At 60.7% G+C, this 18022-nt stretch overlaps 1 protein-coding gene across 10 annotated transcripts in view; it reads left to right on the forward strand.

The window, feature by feature from the left end:
- Positions 1–418: 418 nt before the first annotated feature.
- The window catches only part of TRPM2 (transient receptor potential cation channel subfamily M member 2), a 50811-nt gene continuing 33207 nt past the window's right edge, over positions 419–18022 (forward strand). For 3 of the 10 annotated variants that reach the window (XM_059392479.1, XM_059392481.1, XM_059392487.1), the window contains exons 1-7: positions 1198–1326; positions 4045–4311; positions 4734–4784; positions 5032–5120; positions 13251–13419; positions 13965–14145; positions 15661–15827. In XM_059392479.1, coding sequence (XP_059248462.1) covers positions 4216–4311; positions 4734–4784; positions 5032–5120; positions 13251–13419; positions 13965–14145; positions 15661–15827 — 753 coding nt within the window. In that variant the 5' untranslated portion in view covers positions 1198–1326; positions 4045–4215. Of the gene's footprint in view, positions 512–1095; positions 1327–4044; positions 4312–4733; positions 4785–5031; positions 5121–13250; positions 13420–13964; positions 14146–15660; positions 15828–18022 lie in introns of those variants that run through there. The other 7 variants (XM_059392483.1, XM_059392484.1, XM_059392480.1 and 4 more) reach the window with 7 other exon arrangements.

The following is an 18022-nucleotide window of genomic DNA, read 5'->3' on the forward strand; positions in this document are numbered from 1 at the left end:
GGCGGACTCAGAACGTGGCAGGGACAGGTGGGCTGGCCTCCGGCAGGTGGGAATCTCATGTCTGTGGCGGCCACGCTCCCTGCCGCCCACTCTCTCCATGGTGCCAGCTGCTTCGGAGGAGGCCGCCAACCGCCTCTGGGCCCGTCAGAGTGTCCTGGGAAATCCATCAAGGACTGCCCTATACGAGGGGCTCTGATGGGTTCTGACACCTTCCCTGGGCCGCGCCGAGATCTCCAGAGCATGGGACCGTGAGACGGGGGTCCTGTGGACCCATGGCACCGTGGCTGGTTCCTCTGTGGTGAGGCAGGGGGCCTTCCCGTGGAGGATGCTGTGGGCAGGAATCTGGATGCTAGGTCAGCACAGCCAGGGAAGGAAGTGAGGGGGGTGGCCAGTCAGCCAGGGGTCAGCCGGCAGTCCCCCGCCCCCTGGTCAGAGAGGCCCAGGGCCCAGGAGCAGCTGCAGGACACTTTGGGCTGGTGGCTGGGGAGGAGAGGGCAGTGGTCTTTGTGAGGTGAGAACCCGTGGGGGTGGTTTGGCCCTTTAGGAAATCTGTGGTCAGCTTTTTTTGGGGGAGGGGGTCAGAATTCCTCGCTGTTCTTCCAGTCAGGAGGACCGAGAAGGGCCAGGGCCACCAGGGTGGAGTTTAGACATCTGTGGGGCTCCGTGGCCAGCACCTGCCACACGGCTGCTCTGTGGTTAGAGCCTTGGAGCCCCTCATGACCCCTCCAATCCTGCCTTCTTGGGGATGGTCTCCTGGCTTTGGCCCTGCCTGGAAGACAGGGGTGGGGGTCACTGGGGGTTTCCAGGGGGATGAGGTTCTGAGGCCTGGAGGGAAGGTGGCTCACCCTGGCTCCAGGCCCGCTTGGGTCTCCTGCCCTGCTTTTCCCTGGAGACCCCCGCCGCCACCCCACTCGTACTGCGGCGCGGTTCAGGGCTTGGGGAGAACCACCCTCACTCAGCCTTTGAAAGAGAAGCTGGCCGCTAGCCTAGCGGTTCGGGAGGCAAGAAGCTGCGGAGAGCCCGGCCTTGGGGTCCCTGGGAAGGCGGGTTCCCGCGACAGGGCGTCTCTGACCGAGCCCGCGTCCTTGGTTCCAGAGCGGGGAACTCCGCAGGCGGAGCGCTCTGGGCCAGTGACGCAGAGCGCGCTGCGGGCTGCGGGGACTGCGCGGGACGCACGCTCAGCCCGGGATGCGGGCGGCCCCGCGGGGCCGGCGGGCGGTCCTCCGCAGCGGCGCCAGTGACGCGGGAACGCGGGCCCGCTCGGAGCAGGTACGCCCGCCCCGCCGGAGGGAAGACACCGGGGTCCGGAGACGGGTAGCAGGACAGGTGAGGGCGGGGGTGGGGGCGGGGGATGCGCGGGGTGGGAGGAGGGTGTCCCGGGATCCAAGGGCGCGGGCCGGGCTGCAGGCACACACGGAGCGCGGGCTAGGGTGCGCGCGCTGCCGGGTGCGGGGACCTAGGTGCTCGCCGCAGGGCTGGTGGGGGCGCTGCGGGGGCAGGCCCAGGGGCAACTCCAGGCTGGAGGGGTGCGGGGACCTAGGCGCGGGGCAGAAGCCGGTGCCGCGGGAGCAGGGTGGGGGGCAAGCTCTGGCGTGGGGACTGGGCCTGGGCGCAGGCGGGAGCGTGGGGTGCAGGGATCCAGGCTGCAGAGGGGGTGCGGCAAGGCCCCTGGCGCAGTCAGACCTGGGGAGACCCTGAACTTGGCCCATTTGGGACTTAAGCTCCCACTGCAACTTCCCCACCCCCACCCCCACCCCCACCCCCACCCCCACGACGCCCGGCCGGGGCTGTTGGCGGCGCTTTCTTCCTGCCTCAGCCGGTATTGGGTATTGCCATTCTGTCTTGAGAGTGTTTCCGCAGCCCGGATTTCAGGGGACAGGACCTGGGAAACAGCAGGGAGCAGGTGCACTACTTAGGAGTAGCAGAGAGGCCGGTGGGGGCCCCCTGGCCAGCCTGCCTTCCCGGAGCCTCACATACAAGTCTGCTGGTTGGGCCTTTCTGGCTGGGGTGGGGGGGGGGGGGAAGGGGGGGCCCTGCCTGGGGGGTTCCCATGGTCCTGGCCCCAGGTGGCTGCTATCGAGCTCTGCCCCAGTACTTCCACTCTGTTTGGACTTGGGGTCTAGTCCCAATGCAGCCAGGGGCATGGCCTTTCCCCCTGGACTGCGGGAGCCTGGGGACGAGGGGTCCACCCCGCAGTCTGGGTCCTGGAAGAGTCTGGAAACCCAGGGCTGACCATGGGCCCTCTCACCCATGACACGGGTGGCCCTCTGTGTTCATGGCCGGTGCCCCTCCGCGCTCTCTCCTGAGGATAGCTCGGAGCACAGCTCAGACTGGGACATCCACCCGGCTCGGCCCTGTGCGTCCAGGCCCGCTCGCTTCTTGGCAACAGCTCCACATCGCCCTGAGGGGTCCTGTGCCAAACAACGTCTGTAGATGGGCTTTTTTTTTTTTTTTTTTGGTATTTCAGACACATTTATACGGCTGCCCTGATTTCATGTACTTATTATAATTAGTGCTTATACCGTTATGTTCTACTTTTTGAGTCCACTGGTTGTGTTTTGGTTTTTTCCTCTACCTCTTAAGTAAAAATTTCAAAACATGCAGCAAAGTGGAAGTTTTACGGTGACCCCTAGACGAGTACTTTGTGCAGGCCTGTGCGCGGACGCCTTCTGTGTGTTTCTGGCTCACTTCCTTTCAAGAGGTTCTTAACACACGTGCTGTGCCGCTGCACGTGGAGAACCAGGGTGACCACAGCCTCTTTTGGGGGGCAATGCATGGTCAGATTTGGGGGAGAACCTCAGAGAAGGTTGAAGGGGGGGCTTTGTAAGGTCATGGTCAGCCCTGGGTTTCCAGACTCTTCCAGGACGCAGACTGTGGGGTGGGGAAGGGGGGAGGAGGGGAGGGAGGGAGAGGCTCAGGCTGGCATCTCCGGCTCGGGCCGCTGAACCTGAGGGCCTCCCTGTGTCCTCACAGTGGGGAAGGAGCAAGAGGGCTCCCAGGGGTCTCCTTCCTGAGGGCACTGACCCCGGTCATGGGGGCTCACTCCTCCCCGATCACCTCCCAGAGGCCCCGCTGCCTACGGCCATCACCTTTGTGGGGGGCAGTTTCAGCCTGTGAATGTCAGGGGAGCACCTTCAGACCCCAGCCTTCTCCTCCTGGCCCCTAGAAGTCCTCGCAGGACATTCGCTCCGCCCCAACAGCCCGGGTTTGAACTCGTTCAGGCATCAACTCCCGAGTCTGAGTCCAAAGTCCGATCTAAATTTCCTCTAGGGCCTCCTGGGTGGCTTAGTGGGTTGAAGCCTCTGCCTTCAGCTCAGGTCATGATCTCAGGGTCCTGGGATGGAGGCCCGGTCTCGGGCTCTCTGCTCAGCAGGGAGCCTGCTTCCCCTCTCCCCCTGCCTACCTCTCTGCCTGCTTGTGATCTCTGTCTGTCAAATACATAAATTAAAAAAAAATTTCCTCTAAGTCGGAGGTTGGGGAGACCCCAGGGACGGTCATGCTGAGGCAGCAGCTCTCCAGCTGTGAAGCTGTCCCGAATGCAAGGGTGGGCACTGGACAGACATGCCCATCCCGAAGGGGAGCACTGGAAGCAAAGTCTGGGTGGCCACGCCCTCAGGCTTGTGGACTTTTCCAAACAGTGGAGACGGCGGCATGGTGCAGGCCTTCCCACCCAGGCCACGGGGCGGCACCCAGGGCTGCTGTCTGGCCCGCTGCTGGAATCGGAGAGCCACGCCCGAGAGGGGAGGGGGCAGGGCGGCTGCAGCTCCCCCGCATCCTCGCACTCGGGGGCCGTGCTGGGAGGGCAGCCCGGGGATCTCCGAAAGCCAGGAGCAGCAGGGGTGGGGACGGAGCTTCTTCTCGGGCCCTCCGTGTTCCAGATGGGCCTCCGGGCCCTGGGCACCAGCCAGGGCTTCCAGACCGCCCCGGGGCCCTGCTGGGGGACAGAGTGTGGGCAGCGGGGACAGCGTGCGGACCATGCACGGAGACACACCGCTGGCGCTCTCAGACACCTGCCGCATCTCCCTCTCTGACCTATTCCACCAGCCCTCCACGGTGTCCTTCCAGAACCTTCAGCCTCACGAGCGCAGGAAAGGCTGTCCTGAGCGGGGCAGGAGATGCAGAAGCTGGAGTTCGAGTGGCCCATAGGACGGAGCCCCCGACCCTGAGGAAAGCCGGCTCCAGGCAGGAGGAAGGCTTTGGGGTGCAGCCAGGACGATGGCTGAGCTGGGCATGGCCCCCCATCTCCGGCGCAGCAACAGCAGTGTCTGCAAGGCTCGGAGGCTGCAGCACCTGTTTGGAAACAGCACAAAGGTAGCCTTCCGGGGGCTCAGCAGGCCCCCTCGGCCGGCTGCACCACAGCCCTGTGGGGCACAGGGACCACCAGGGAGGGCTGTGTTTCCTGCCCGGGGCAGAGGCTCCACAGAGCTGGGGGCCAGGGGGCCGGGAGGGAACGGTAAGCGGCCAGGCCTGTCCCCTCCCACGGACCACATGACCCCTTCATGTTCTTGGTCTGGTGGGAGGGCGCTGGGGAAGCCCATTGGTCCTGTCCAGGGCCAGACTCACGGGAGGCCGTCGCCCCTGATGTCCATGATGTGACAGAGGGCCCTGGGCACCACCCACGTCCCGGAGCTGATTGCCCGGGGGCCCGGGACAAGACTGTGGGAAGGGCGCGTTTAACTCGCAGGGCCCCTGGTCGGGCGGGTGGGAGGGGTCTCAGCTCGCTGTCTCTCCAGGACCGAGGCAGGTGTCCAGACCCTTATCTGCTGCACGGCTCTGTTCTCGAGGTAGGCAGAGGTGACAGAAACTGCAAGTTCTGGGGTCGTAGAGTGGGGCCCAGGAGGATGCGATCCTCCTGCCGAACCCACACCTGAGGGCCTCGGCGAGGGTCCCCTCCCTTCTCCCCCAGCCCCCCAGGAAGGGGCCCCCGAAGCTGGACAGGGCATTCGGCCATATCTAGGAGCCGCGTAGGGTGTGTCCCCCAAATAGGGCTGTGATCCCCCCGGGGTCTCAACGTGCCCTTTTTGCCCTCAGCAAGAAAATCTCAGCTCGTGGGTCCCGCAGAATATCAAGAAGAAGGAGTGCATGTACTTCGTGGAGAGCTCCAAGCTGTCGGATGCCGGGTGAGTGGCCTGGCAGGGTGGCCGCCCCTCCCCCTGCCCACGGGCGTGCCTGTCTGTGTGACCTTGGGCGCCCGAGGCATTTCCGCTCCCCACAGCGGGCTCCGGGAGGTGGGGGGGAGCGGCTTCCCCATCCTGCGTGTAGGGGAGGTGCTGAGGACGGAACTGGCTGTGTGGGGTCGTGACGGGACCACTCCGCAGTGGTGCTTGGACGCAAACCCCGGTGTTCGGGTGCCACGGGGCACGCCGCTAGAATGTTCCTTTCCTCTGGAGTCGCGAGGGGAGTAGAGAGGATTCGGGGACCATAAGAGGCCTCAGGGAAAGCTCGCAGCCCAGGCCCCTCTCTGCGGAGCATGCCAAATCCAGACAGGGTCCCTCTTACCCCAAAGCCCCCTGATACCACCGTGGCCGCTCCTCCCCACGGAGCCCGTGGCTCTGGTGCGGCCACCACGTCTCCTTCCACGGGCATTCGTGGCCACGCTGCCTCCACGCCGTGGGACGTCTCACTCCTGGGACACTGGCTTCCCGTGGGGCTCCCCATGAGTCGGGGAGAAGCCTGCGGACAGCTGTGCAGGGACCTCGTGGGAGGCGTGGCTGTCCTTGGTGTGGCTGTCCTTGGTGTGGCTGTCCTTGGCAGTCCTTGAGGGTGCACGGAGCACGTGTGAGTTCCTGCTTCCCCTGCAGCACCTGGGTCCGTGCTGGGCCACGGACAGGCCACGTCTCTCTTAGTTCGTCCACTGCTTCCTTGTCTCCGACTGTACTCTTGTGGCTTCTGCTGAGCAGCCCTCCCTGACTGCACTGGAAGTAACCTCCCCTCCCCCACGCTCCGGACACGGGAGCGTCCACGGCACCATGACTGGGTGCCTTTGTGCTGGCAGAGTCACTTTCTCACCTCCTGGGGCGGACGGACAGCACCCAGCTCCCGTGTGTCGCACGGTATGGCAGGAGCGGCCTGTGCGGGGGAGCCCTGTGCGGGGACGGTGCAGGGTGGAGAGAGGGCAGCAGAGTCAGGCAGGAGTGGTCCCCAACGATGACGCTGTGCCTGGGGTCCTGCGGCATCTGGCCCTGTGACGTCACGCCCTGCACACGCGTTGGGGTCCGCGCCCCGGCTTGGCCTGCCTCAGAGGACCGTTCTCACCTCCCAGTGCAGGCAGCAGGCCCCGGGTCACATGGTTGCTCGCCGGCGCCGGCGCCCAGTGACCTCTGACGCAGGCGGCGGGCAGTTCCCAGGCCACACCGCGCCGTCTGACGATGTGCGGAGAGAAATTTGTGTCGAGGTTTCCGCTTTTAGTTACTTCAAAATAGGCTCATGGACATAGCCTCAGAGAGCCCTAGAGCCCCCAGGTCCCCATCCAGGACCCAGGGGCTGCAGACTCATTCTGGGATGGACCCCGTCGGCTTCCGGCCTGGGGGGTGGGGGCCCCACCAGCAGCCCCCGGGCCTCTTCTTTGCTCTGAGTGGCGACCAGTGGGGAATGCTGGTGGGGGTCAGCGAGGCCTGGGCTACAGCTTGGGTTTGAGGACCCCCTTAGTACCCCTTCCTCACGCTGAAGAAAGTGCTCCGGATGTGTTTGGTTCTGGAAATTTCTAGAAGCTCTTTTATTAGCATCAGGTTAATGCCAGAGCCTGTCCCAGGGAGAGAGCAGGGGGGTGTGTCTGGGGACCAGGGGACCCAGCGAGGGTCAGGGACATGGGGACACCAGAGGAGTTTCACTGTGAGTCTGTGTCCGTGTAATCGGTTAGTGGCGACTAGCATGAGTGACGCCCACTGTTTCCTGACTGGCTGTGTCTGGTTCATTAATGCAGGTCCCTAAATTGTGTTTCAGAAGCTTTAAATGAATGAGCCCCGGAGGACAGGATTTACAGCTGGCGAGGGGAAGCAGGCCCCCCGAGGTCCTGGGGAGAGCTGTGGGGCCCAGGGCGCCAGGAGCCGCAGGGAGGGTGGCAAGCTCGGCGAGGGGCGGTTGCGTGGGGTTTTCCGTCCCCCGTTAACTGGCAGCTCAGCAGGTGCGGCCGGGGTCTGGGTCATTGCCCGGAAGCACCGGTGACCCACAGAGGATGTCCGAGAGCCTGTGGTTGACGAAGAGCACGTCGTTATGACCTCTGATTTCCCGTCTCAAAGATTTGGGACCACAGGGGGCACAGTGGGGTCTGCGGAGTGGTCGGGTGCCTGGGGGTTGGGGCCGTCCCCACGGCCCGGTGCCCTGGCAAGCCTGGGGGAGGGCAGTCTGTCCAGCCTGCTGCCAGTCCCCGTGCTTCCCACGAGGAAGGTGCTGTCCAAGGGCGGGTGGGCCCCCGGGAGAAAGAGGGGCTGATTCCAGGCTGCGGTGGGTGGTGGAGGCTGGTTTCTGGGGGTCCTCAAGGCCACCCCGAGTTCAGTGATTTCTAGGAGCCAGAGACAGGCTGACACAGCACCAGGGCTCACACCAGGCTCAGCGAAGGAAAACCCAGGCAGGGTCCGGAGACCCCACAGGCGGGTTTGCCTCGACCTCCCCCTCCCGAGGGGCACACCAGCCGGGAAGAGGACAGCAAGCCGTTGGCCGTGTCTCTGTCCTGCAAAGCCGTTGGGGACTCGTGCCCGGGGTTAGCCCTGTGGGCGGGTCCTGTAGGCCCCTATGTCTAGCACCCCCAAATTCCAGGCCCCGAGGGAGAGCAGGTGTTCTGCGTAAATCCCAGCGTTTGCATGGTCTGGGCCCACGGCAGAGCCCACAGGTCGGGGACTGCATAGCACTGTGAAAGCCGGGCGGCCGGGGCCGGCAGGGGCCGTGTGAGCCGGGTCACCAGCAGCACCAGCTCTCATCTCAGGAGCCGGCTGTGCTCGGCTCCGGCTCTGGGCCCTTCTCATCGGCCCATCAGACGGGTCCCTCCAGTGGACGGCACGAGGGTGGGGAGGGTCCTCCCCATCACACACCAAGCTTCGGAAAAGGTGCATTTCTACACTTGAACCGTTTCCATCAAGTGCCCTAGGGTGTCCCCCACCTTCTTCCAGACCTGAACCCCCTGCCTCTCCCGGCATCTCTAACTGGTTCTGCGTCCGGAGGGCTCTCCTCTGCGTTTCCTTCCCTCCGCCGCCCCCCGGCCCGCCCCCGTATTCTGGCCCGCTGACCTCGCGGCCCTGGTGTGCTGGCTCTCTTCCTGGACACCGCATCCTCCGCCGTCCGGCACAGAGACTGAAGCGGGTGCTTCGGAAACGATCTTGAGGACCAGACGAGCGCGCTCAGGGAGTCACGGCGCCGCTCCAGGCCGCGGGGAGGGGCCCAGACGGAGAGACCGCTTGTCTGCGGGCTCCGTGCTTGCACCGGGACTAGTGCTGGTGTCCCCCTTCGTGCCCGTCTGGGCCAAGAGCTCCGCAGACAGGCTGACTATTTCATTTCTGGGCAAGTCGACTGGATGCTGTTTCCTGCCTTGAGTCAGCGTAGCGGCCACTTAGGTTTCAGACCCAGGCTCCGCCGAGAGGGCTGGCTCAGGGACGCGCTAGGGTGGTGGCCCATCAGAGGCCGTTAGAGTCTTAGAAAGTCAGGGGCAGCCCTGGGCCAAGGTACAAGAGCTGGGTCCTCAGCCCGGCGGTTCCCTCCCCTGCCGTGGACCACAGGTCGAGGAGGTCACACAGCATGCGGCGTGTAGCCTGGGGTCACTGCAGGAGGCCTTAGTCTCCTTTAGGGGGTCCATGGAGGGGGTCAGTGGGCATGACCTGAGCTCACCGTGGGCGGGCGCTTGTGCTCAGAGCACTGGGAGGGCCCCGTGGCCATGACACACCCCAGGAGGGGCATCCCTGTAAGAGCCCGGGGCACAGGCCAGGCTGTGGGTCTCTATTTCTCATTTAAATTCAGTGTAGTTAACGCACAGTGCATTATTGGTCTCAGGGGTGGAGGTCAGGGAGTCCCGCTGCATGCAGCACCCACGGCTCGTCCCGTCACGTGCCCCCTGAATGCCCCCCGCCCCCCACCCCCTGCCCACCTCCAGCGACCCTGTTTGCTTCCTAGAGTTCAGCATCGCTTACGGTTTGTCTCCCTCCGGATTTCGTCTTGTTTTATTTTTCCTTCCCTTCTTCTATGTCCATCTCTTTTGTTTCTTAAATCCCACATGAGTGAGATCATATAATTGTCTTTCTCTGACGGACCGACTGCTCAGCACAGTCCCCTCCGGTTCCATCCACGCCGATGCCAAGGGCAGGACGTCTCCCTTTCTGATGGCCGAGTCACATTCCGTCGTGTAGACGAACCCCGTCTTCTCTGTCCGTGCATCTGCCGACGGACGTCCGGGCTCTTCCTGCAGTCTGGCTGTCGTGGGCGTCGCTGCTGTGAACACTGCGGGGCAGGGGCCCCTTCAGATCTCTCTGTCTTTATCTTTGGGGTAAATACCCAGTAGTGCGATGGCTGGGTCGTAGGGCAGCTCTATTCTCAACTTCCCGAGGACCCTCCGTGCTGTTTTCCAGAGCGGCGGCACCAGCTTGCGTTCCCCCACCAGGAGGTTCCCCTTTCTCCGCATCCTCGCCAGCACCTGTCGTTTCCTGACGTGTTAATTTTAGCCGTTCTGACCCGTGTGAGGTGGGATCTCATTGTGGTTCTGATGTGTATTTCCCTGATGCCGAGTGACGTGGAGCACTTTCTCATGTGTCTGTTTGCCATCTGGATGTCTTCTTGGCAGAAATGTCTGCTCATGTCTTCTGCCTGTTTCTTAATTGGATTATTTGTTCTTTGGGTGTTGAGTTTGTAAGTTCTTTATAGATCTTGGACACTAGCCCTCTATCTGATATGTCGTTTGCAAATACTTTCTCCCATTCCGTCAGTTGTGTTTGATTTTGTCAACTGTTGCCTTTGCCGTGCAGAAGCTTTTGATCTTGATGACGTCCCAATAGCTCGTTTCTGCCCGTGCTGCCCTTGCCTTTGGGGCCGAGTCTAGGGAGAAGTTGCTGTGGCTGAGGTCACAGAGGCCGCTGCCTGTGTCCTCCTCCTCATATTCAGGTCTTCCACCCATCTTGAGTCTACTTCTGTGTGCGGCGTAAGAGGCTGTGGGTCTCCTAACCAACCTGTCCTTGGTGCTCTGTATGCGCCATTGTTTTGCACTAGTTTTATGAATTATTTCTAGGGGCGCCTGGAGGCTCAGTTGGGTATCTGACTTGGGCTCAGGTCATGATCGCAGGGTCCTGGGATCGAGCCCTGGGTTGGGCTCTCTGCTCAGTGGGGAGTGTGCTTGTCGCTGTGCCCCTCTCCTGGCTCACATGCACGTGCTCTCTCTCTCTCTCTCTCTCTCTCAAAGAAATAAGTAAAGTCTTAAAAAAATTATTTCTAGAACCTAAAAATTCATAATTTCCAATTAAACGAGGTATAAAGAGCACATTCACCTCCTCTTTCTCCCGAAACCCCAGTGAATAGCAGTATAGGAACAAGAAGTCTCAACCCATGAACATGAAGGGAATAAGAGAGGTGGTCATGGCTGACGGGAGGCGTGGGTGCACTCTTGCGGGGAAAGCAGAAACCAGAGCAGGGAGTCCCCGAGGTGGGGTTCTCCTGTAGCAGCACCCACATTAGGCCAGGTGGGCCCCAGGTCTGGCTGCGAGGCTGGGCATCATGCACCTTGTTGGCCTGTGTCTAGGGTTTTTTTTTAACATTTTGGAATAATTGTAGATTTTTGCAAGTTGCCGAGATACAACAGATAGCACCCCTGTTTCCACCGCCGGTTCTGCACTCATGTTCTCTGCCCCCGTCACCCTAACCCCTGGCAACCATGAACCTGTTCGCCACCCCTTTACTCTCTCACCTCGAGACTGTTACGTAAGGAGTCCTACCCTCACGATCTTTTCAGTGTTTCGCTCAGCACAAGGCCTTCGGGATCCACTCGGGTTGTTGCGTGCGTCCAGTCTGCTCTTCTTCGTTGCCGAGTGGTCCGGTCATGTCCAGTTTGTCTCCAACACTATACCAGCAGTGAGATTTTTGAAGAAAACAAATAATTGGGTCTCATTTTTTTAGCCCACTCTGCCGATCTGTGTTTTTTTAAATGGGCATATTTAGGATATTATAGTTAATGTAATGATGGATCTGTTAGGATTTGAGTCTGCAGCTGCATTTTTCTGTTTTCAGTTTGGTTTTTTTTGTTTGTTTTTCTTTTTCTGTGCCTCCGGGGGACTTGAACATGTCTTTGGAGTCTATTGTTCTGTCTCCCTTTCTGATATCCAACCAGTGCACCGGCTATCACTCCACTTCTGTTTAGACAACGTCCTTTATCCCTCCTTTTTGAGGAGCTCTGCGGGTGATTCCCTTAGTTTTTCTGCAGGAGGATGTCCAACTTCCCTTTCCCGTGTGAACCATGTATTTGCTGAGTAGAGGATTCTGGGCTGGTAGGTTCTGGTTTTGTATGCCACTTTCTCCTTGCACTTCTTTTTGGTTTCTGATGAGAAGTTGCTTGTTATTTGAATGATTTCCCGCAATACTTAAGTTGTCATTTTGGTCTTGCTGTGTTCAAGATTTTTTCTTTTGTCTTCAGTTTCTAGAAGTCTGATTTCTAGTATCCTGGTATGCCTCTCTTTGGGTTCATAGTGTTTGGTGTTCCCTCAGATTCTTGAATCTGTAGATTTATATCTTCTTTCCAAATGTGGGAGATTTTGGACCTTTGTTATTTCTCTTTGCTGTAATAGGTAGTATTTATTTTGATTTCAGTTTCTAATTGTTTGTTTCTGCTATATAGACATGAAGTTGATTCATTTCTGTTGATATTGTACCCCATCAATGTGCTAGACTTATCATGTCTTAGAGCTTTTTCTAGATTCCTTAGGATTTTCTACACTCAAAATTATCCATGTGTGAATAAAGGTAGTTTTACTTCTTTTCCCATATGTGCGCCTTTTCTTTCCCTCTTTCCTCCCTTCCCTTCCGTTTTCTTTCCGCCATTCTTTTAGCTAGGAGCCCCAGTGCCATGCTGCCCGCAGAGCTGAGGGGCACCACTGTCTTGTCGCCAGTCTTCGAGACAAAGTGCTCACCCTTCCATCCCTGAGTATGATGTTAGCAGTAGGAGTTGCACAGATGCTTTTTCACCAGGTTGGGGAAGTTCCTCTCTTCTTACTTCATTGAAAGTCGCTATTATAAACAGATGTTGAATTTGGTAAAACACTTTATGCACCCATCAAATTATCATTAGACTTTTCTTCCTTATTCTGTTAATATGATAATGCAACCTTGCATTCCTGAGAAAGCTCCCACGTGGTCATAATTTTTTAAATAAACTTTTCAATGCTAATTCAAGTGTAACGCACAGTGATTTCAGCTGAATGATACCATGATTCAGCACGTACATACATAACTCAGTGATCATTGTGATCGGTCATAATTTCTTTACATGCTTTTCCAGCCCTGCCTCCTTTCTCTCTTCCCTCTGGGACTCTGATGACACGCACGTCTGGTGTTTTGTTATAGTTCTGCAGGTCCCAGAGGCTGTTTATTTAGGTCTGTTTTCTCTCTGGTGTTTGTGTTGGGTTATTTCTGTATTCTATCTTCAAGTTCGTGGATTCTTTCCTCTGCCACCTTCATTCATGGGTGAGTTCACCTACTGATTTTCAAAAACCTTTTGGTTAGTGCATTTTTTACTTCTAAATTTCCATTTGATGTACCTTCTATTTCTTTGCTGAGACTTTATGTTTTTTTTTCATATTTTTCAAGTGTGTTCATGGTTGCTTGGTAAAGGATTTTTGTGATAGCTGCCATAAAATCCTTGTCAGATAATTCTAACATGTGTATCACCTTGACATTGGGGGCTGCTGTCTTTTCTCATTCTGGTGGAGATTGCCCGGTTCCTGGGATGACTACTGATTTTCCATCTGAAACTGTGATATTTTGGGTGTCATATGTAAGATTCTGTATCCTGTGTTTTAGCAGGTCCCCTCTGACATATCTGTGCCCTGTGGGGATCAAAGTCCAAGCTTTTTCAGCCTGAGCTGATACATGGCAGGGAGGGGCTTCTTGTTCCTGTGGGCGTGGGAGGGATGCTCAGCTCCCCGCTGGGCCTCCACTGACACTGTTGCTGGGGGTGCCTTCTCACTGCTGGGGGGTGAAATTCCTGACCTCCGTTGGGCCCCTGTTGACGCCCCAGAGGGGAGCACAGAGGCAGCTTGCTTCCTCCAGTGACTGTGCGGTCTTCGCAGGAAGGTGGTGTGTGAGTGCGGACACACACGCCAGCAACACTTGGAGGAGGCCACCAGGCCCCACACTTTGCAGGGCAAGGATTGGGACCCCAAAAAACATGTCCAGGAGATGCCAACGGACGCCTTTGGTGACATTGTTTTCAAAGGCCTGGGCCAGAAGGTGGGAAAGGTTGGTCTTCCTCCTTCCGTTGTTCTCACTGTGGACTCGTGTCAACCTTCTGTGATTCGAGGTGGCCAGGACTTCCCTGTGTGGGAGAGAGGCGGGCTGAAACCCCGAAGCATCCAGCCTGCCAGCGCTGGGGGAGGGGTGGGCGGGGGCTCCACAAGGCTCACAGGAGACCCATGGGCCTCTCTGAGTTCTGGGTCACCACGGGGCAGGCTGGGCCTCGGGCTGGGTGTATCCTGCAGTGGAGAAGCAGGGTGGGGAGGGTGCTGTGGGCGCAGGGCTGGGCTAGGGGGGCCGGGAAGGTGCAGCCGGTCTCCCCAGGGTGGCCTGTGCTCCCGCTGGGCCTGGCTTCTGGGCCTTCGCCCCTTCTCCCTCCTCAGTCTGCATCCTGCTTGGGCGTGGACACTTTGACTCACTGGCGTAGACCCGGGGTGGGAGGTGCCCATCCCCTTGCGGGGCTCTCAGACACGGCCGCGCGGCTCTCTCTGGGGCTCAGCTGTCCACCGCTGACCCAGCGTGTCCTCTGCTGTCCTTTGACTTCCCTGCAGTACGTCCGCCTCTCCCAGGACACCCCCCCCAGCGTGATCTACCACCTCATGACCCAGTACTGGGGCCTGGATGTCCCCAACCTCCTCATCTCGGTGACAGGTGGGGCCAAGGACTTCAACATGAAGCCCAGGCTGAAGAGCGTGTTCCGAAGAGGCCTGGTCAAGGTGGCCCAGACCACAGGTAGCCCTTGGGGCTGGGAGCCATGGGTGGGCTGAGCAGACAGCACTGGGGTGTGGGGACCAGAGCAGCCCTGGGGAGTCCCCAAGGCCACGCCCTGCTGGGTCAGACTCGCCCAGCCCTTCCTTGCTGGCACACAGGGGCCGCGGCTCAGGTGCTCGTGGGGCGGACACAGCGCCGGCTCCTGGCGGCCCCGCCTGGCTCTGCGTCATCAGGAGGCCTGAGGCAGCTGTGAGCCGATGTGGTGGCCGCTGGAGGAGGCTGCAGGGTTTGTCTCATCGTGGGGATGGATGTCCGTGAGGGTCTCCGTTAACCAAAGCACTGTCGCCTGATCCATCCGTCCACGTCTGAGAGGGAGGAGCTGCCGTGTGAGGGGACGGCCTCGGGGTTCTGTGTCCCCCAAGGCCACACTTCCAGGGAGCCCAGGGCAGGGCCACAGGGTGTGGACCTTGGCGCTGTGTCAGAGTGATGCTGGAGCCGTAGCCATGGTGCCCACGGCCTCCAAGGGGGCTACACTGGGTCGGTTCATGGCAGGAGAGCAAGGGTTCTGGGCCCAGGTGACTGGGGCGGCCCCGGGAAGGCCGACCCTCCTTCTAGGCTCTGGCTTTAGCCACGCAGGAGGGCCACGCCCTCTGTTTGGTCCTTGCCCCGAAACAGAGGCTCGGTCTGAGTCCTCCTGGAGTCTACTCATTGCGGGACCAGGCTAAACGCGGCCGTCACCCAGGCACGCTCCTGACCGGGACTGTGAATCCATTAGGGGCTCATCGGTCCCTCAGGTCATCTCAGGTGACACGCCTTAATGGTTATCTCGTTAGCGTTCAGTAGCAACGTCCCTGCCCCAAAGCCCAAGCCACGTGTTTGAGCGGGTTCCTCATGGCATCGCTGCACAGAACTGGCTTCCAGGTCAGGAGAGCAGATGGCATGGGGGGGTCTCCCTCCGGGCAGAAGACAGACAGGGGTGAGGCAGAAGCAGCTGTGACACAATCTCGCGGCACCCAGGCCTGGCATCCCTTCTCCTCACCTGTCCGGGATGACCAGAGCAGGTCCCCTGGGTCAGGCTGGACCATGGCAGGGAAGGGGGTGCCCTGTGGGAGCCACTGCGAGCCGCGTGCCAGTGGGCAGCGTGGTGAGGTGAAGAGGTCAGAGCTGGGGTGCAGGCTGCCACACTCAGGCCCCAGGAACCACGGGGAAGAGGGGACATTTAAGTCTTGGCGTAGAAGAATTCAGACGTGTTCCCGAGTGCAGGACAGAGAGAGGCAGCGGGCAGGTGGGGAGAGAGGCCTGCAGCCCCGTCCCTGTCCCCCACCCCCGGCCCGGGCAGGTGGGAAGCCTCGGCCTCCGGAGCTGCACCACGAAGGCAGGATCACAGTGCGGCCTCGTCCGTGGTCCCGGCCCCAAGACGCTCCTGGCGAGGAGTCGGAGAGCCCAGTGGAGACTCTGCGGATCCACAGGAGGGAGCAACAGGGCCCCGGGTCAGGCCAGCGCGTGGCAGGCACCCACCTCTGCTCCTCTCCCCAGGGGCCTGGATTATCACCGGCGGGTCCCACGCGGGTGTCATGAAGCAGGTGGGCGAGGCGGTGCGGGACTTCACCCTGAGCAGCTGCCGCCATGAGGGAGACGTTGTCACTGTCGGAATTGCCACGTGGGGCACCGTGCACAACCGAGAGGGCCTGATCCATCCCTCGGTGAGCTCAGCAGCCCCCCTGGGGTGCGGGTCACGGTCAGGGCCTGATCCATCCCTTGGGGAGCTCGGCGGCCCACCGCCCGGGGATGCGGGTCAGAGGAGGTCAGGTGCGGAATCCCACTAGGCACAGCAGGGGACAGGCTGCCGTCTGGACCCCGGGCTAAGTGCAGTGGGGAGGGAAGGGCCTGGCCAGGGGCCCAAGAGACCGGGGCTCATGCCCAGCCGCACTGCAGCCCCTGACGGCTGGGGCCAGCGGCTAACTGGGCTGGGCGCCCTTATGACCACGGGACGGCTCCAAGCAGGAGCCTCAGGGCCACCACGGGTCATCCCAACAGCTGTTCCGACGAGACACGGATTTCGCAGATGGCAGGACGTGTCCGGATTGGGGTGCACTGAGGCTCCAAAGCCTGAACTCTGAGCCTCCGCGGTGTGGCCCCAGCCAGAGCGGTGTGTGGCAGTCATGGCCACCGGGCGTGTGGAGGAGGGGGCGGTAGTGGGAGGCCAGTCCTTGAACACGGAGACTCGCACTGGAGAAGACCGTCGGGTCCCTCAGCGAGAGTCTTAAAGGACGCAGCGGTCTGGCAGGACAAGGGCGCGTGCACTTGATTCGCACAGTCGGGGACGTTCCGGGAACACGCTGGCCTGACGGGCCGTGGGTGCGGACTTACGAGTAGGAACCTCCTGCCTTCCGGGCCACCGAGTGCTCTTTCCCAGGAAGAACCTTGGAACGGGGACTGCTTTTCCCTCATGGTTACTGGTGATGTGGCCAGCCTGCCCCCGGTCTTTGTCCTTCTGTGGTGGAGCCGCCGGGATGCTCAGCGGGGCGCGACTGGTTCTACCTTGCGTGCTCCTTCTGGGGAAACCGAGGCCGAGAGATGGGGTCGCCTCGGAGACCACTCTTGACTTTCTCCCCGTGACACCTCCGTGCCATCCTCTGCGGACGACAGGAGCGTGTGCGCTGGCCCCGTCCCTCCTGGGTCGGTGTCCTGGGGCCGCTGGAACCAGTGATCGCAGGTGTGGCTGCTGAAAGCCGCGGGAATGCATCCTCCCCTTCCGGACGCCAGAGGTCAGGAATGAGGTCCAAGTGCGGACGGGCCGTCCTCCCTCCAGAGGCTCTGGGGAGGCTGCTTCTGCCTCCAGACTCTGCTGCCCCCTGGGCCTGCCCTAACTGGGGTCCTGATGTCTTTGGACGACAGTGGCTCAGCCCGCTGCAGGCGGCCCTCAACCCCCAGAGATTCATGTCCGTCCCACGTGCAAACTGTATTCACCCCATCCCCAGGCTCCCCACAGATCAACCCGTTACAGCACCTGCTCAGCCAGAAAGTCCTCGATCCCAGCCTCTGGATCCTCCAAGTCCGGCAGGAGCGACAACTTTGCGTGTGACCCATCCCGGGACAGCATCCCCGTCGTGCGTGGACCCGCGACACCAGGAAACAAGCTACTTTCTTCTGGAACCCAGTATTGGGATGGGCAGCCTAGAGCAGCTGCCCGTTCTCATCCCAAAAGGGGAATGTGCCAAGAATAAAGGGATCCTGGTCGCTGAACTCTGGAGTCTCTGTGACTTGAGGCCCAGCTTCCGCCTCATCCGTGACCCTGCCCCGGGGATGATCGTTTTCTTGAAGGTTATCTGCCGGTTTCCCGCCTGCCGTGGTCTGGGAGTCTGACATCCTATGTCCCATCGGTCCTGGTTAGCCGAGCTTCCGCTGACACGACATCCTGTCTTCCTGGCGTGTGTCCCGTGCCGCAGACATGGAGCCGGCCCTCTGCACCCTCGTGGGTGATGCCGCCTCTGTCCAGGCCCCCCGAGGTGGTGGAGCCCAGAGCCACGCACCTCCCGTGCCATCCCCAGCGAACGTCCAGCCCCGCCCGGGAGCGGGCCTCCTCCTCCTGCGAGCCGGGAGCGTGCAGGCCGCCTTCCCAAGCTGCACAGGCTGAGCGCGTCCCAGGTCCTCAAGTCCCGGTTCCCTCAACGTGCCCCCTTCCTCAGCAAGTAGAAGCCGGGGGCACCTGCCCGCCGCTTGTCCGCGTCCACGCCTGTCGCTTATACTCGTGCCCTCCGCACCGCGGCCGCCTGCAGCTCAGGGAGCAACCGTCATCCTCCCGTCTCCAATGCCGTGGTCCTCGTGCCCTCTGGGTCGCCCCAGCAGCCCCCCGGCCTCCGTCCAGAACCGCTCCGACCAGAACCGCTCGCTCCAC

Source organism: Mustela nigripes, chromosome 2 (assembly GCF_022355385.1).
Source record: "Mustela nigripes isolate SB6536 chromosome 2, MUSNIG.SB6536, whole genome shotgun sequence".
Classification (NCBI taxonomy): Eukaryota; Metazoa; Chordata; class Mammalia; order Carnivora; family Mustelidae; genus Mustela; species Mustela nigripes.